The sequence below is a fragment of the Hipposideros armiger genome, unplaced genomic scaffold (genome assembly GCF_001890085.2).
Source record: "Hipposideros armiger isolate ML-2016 unplaced genomic scaffold, ASM189008v1 scaffold_422, whole genome shotgun sequence".
Lineage (NCBI taxonomy): Eukaryota > Metazoa > Chordata > Mammalia > Chiroptera > Hipposideridae > Hipposideros > Hipposideros armiger.
The window spans coordinates 663,071-664,513 of NW_017731772.1; the positions used below are offsets into that span (position 1 = coordinate 663,071).

Sequence of the window (1,443 nt, forward strand, 5' to 3'; positions counted from 1 at the left end):
TAAATGACTGAATCCTACATGAAGTGAAAAAACATCCAGTTCTCTTTGTGCTTAAAGAAGTAGGAAACCTGAAGTTGGGTGTGGGAGCAGGGGAAGGTAGTTCCGCAAAACTAGAGGTTTGAGGACTGGGGGGAGATGAGGGACCCGGAATTAAAATATACACTGCTATGCATCCAGAAGCACCCTTCTCAATTGTTGATTGCCATTGAAATGCGAAAGTTTTTCCTGCAATGGCAAAAATGAAAAAAACGTTGAGTACTCCCAGTGGGTATATCAGGTATTTGTGCCATTTCTAAAAACAGAAACATAAGAATTGTGAAAGGAACGGGGTCCAGGATGTTAAAGCAACAGATTAGGATCTGAAGGTAAAGGGTCTACACTGTTTCACAACTGAACTCCTCTGTCTTCCAGAAAGCAAGAATCTTTTGGTTGTTTTTTTCCCCAACTTTTCAATTATAAAATATGTATATGTGTGTGTGTGTGTGTGTGTGTGTGTATAGTCATTTGTCTATCATGTAAATGAAAAAAGTGCTTTGAAATCTTCAGAAAATATCTGAGAGATCATAAGAGATTTGTTCTTCTAAGGTCATGTTAAACCAGCAATATTTGGGACTCATTACACACAGATCTCACGGAAAATTTGCAGTAGGCAATCTTAAAATGATTCCTTTTGAGCAACTGGCCAAAAGACAGACAGGTTTTATTTCTCACACAGCTGACTTTTCTGACTTGTTGTCGTTTAGGTGTGTGAGGGTCAGACGAAAGAGTTGGATTCTTCCATCATCCATGCTGCTGACCTGGATGTTCCCAGGGACCACTTGCTTTTCAGCGTCGTGCATACACCACGCCACGGCCTCCTCATCAATGGGGTGTTCAGCAAAGACTTTCCTCAACATAAGCAGCCAACTAGCCAAGGCCGGAAGCATGAACTTGTTCACAACTTTTCCATGGAACTTCTTAAGAATGGTATATAATATGCCTACTTTTATTAGCTGGTTGTTGATTTAACAATTTAACCCAGAAAAGATAGCAATAAATCACAGAAATAGGAAGTGAAGCAATTGCATTCACCTACTTTATTCATTTATACCTCAAGTGTTTTCTCTTGGCTGTGGATTAATGTAGGGCATGCAACTCCAGCTAGAGATAGTGGGTAATTGAAAAGGAAAAATAGGTTTTCTTTCACTTTTAGAGCATCAGTAAAAATGGTATTTGTGCTTTTGGGCATTTTAGCTCAAGCTTTTAATGTCATACTAAAAAAAAAAATCCTTTTAAGACTATTGAGATCATGGAACTAAATTTGAAAAGATTTGTCTGCCAAAATTTCCACATTTGAAACAAATATAGAACCATATATAATACTTCACTATTCTCTGAGGAGATAATTTCCTCTTTAAAGAAATGACACATTGGAATAGCAGCCTGAATTATCTTTTAATTGCT

General features: G+C 37.7%; 1 protein-coding gene across 1 annotated transcript in view; it reads left to right on the plus strand.

The window, feature by feature from the left end:
* FREM1 (FRAS1 related extracellular matrix 1) overlaps positions 1-1,443 on the plus strand; it is a 169,140-nt gene that overhangs the window by 100,275 nt on the left and 67,422 nt on the right. The window contains 2 exon segments of the mRNA XM_019664409.1: positions 220-277; positions 744-984. Of these exon segments, the coding sequence (XP_019519954.1) occupies positions 220-277; positions 744-984 (299 nt within the window).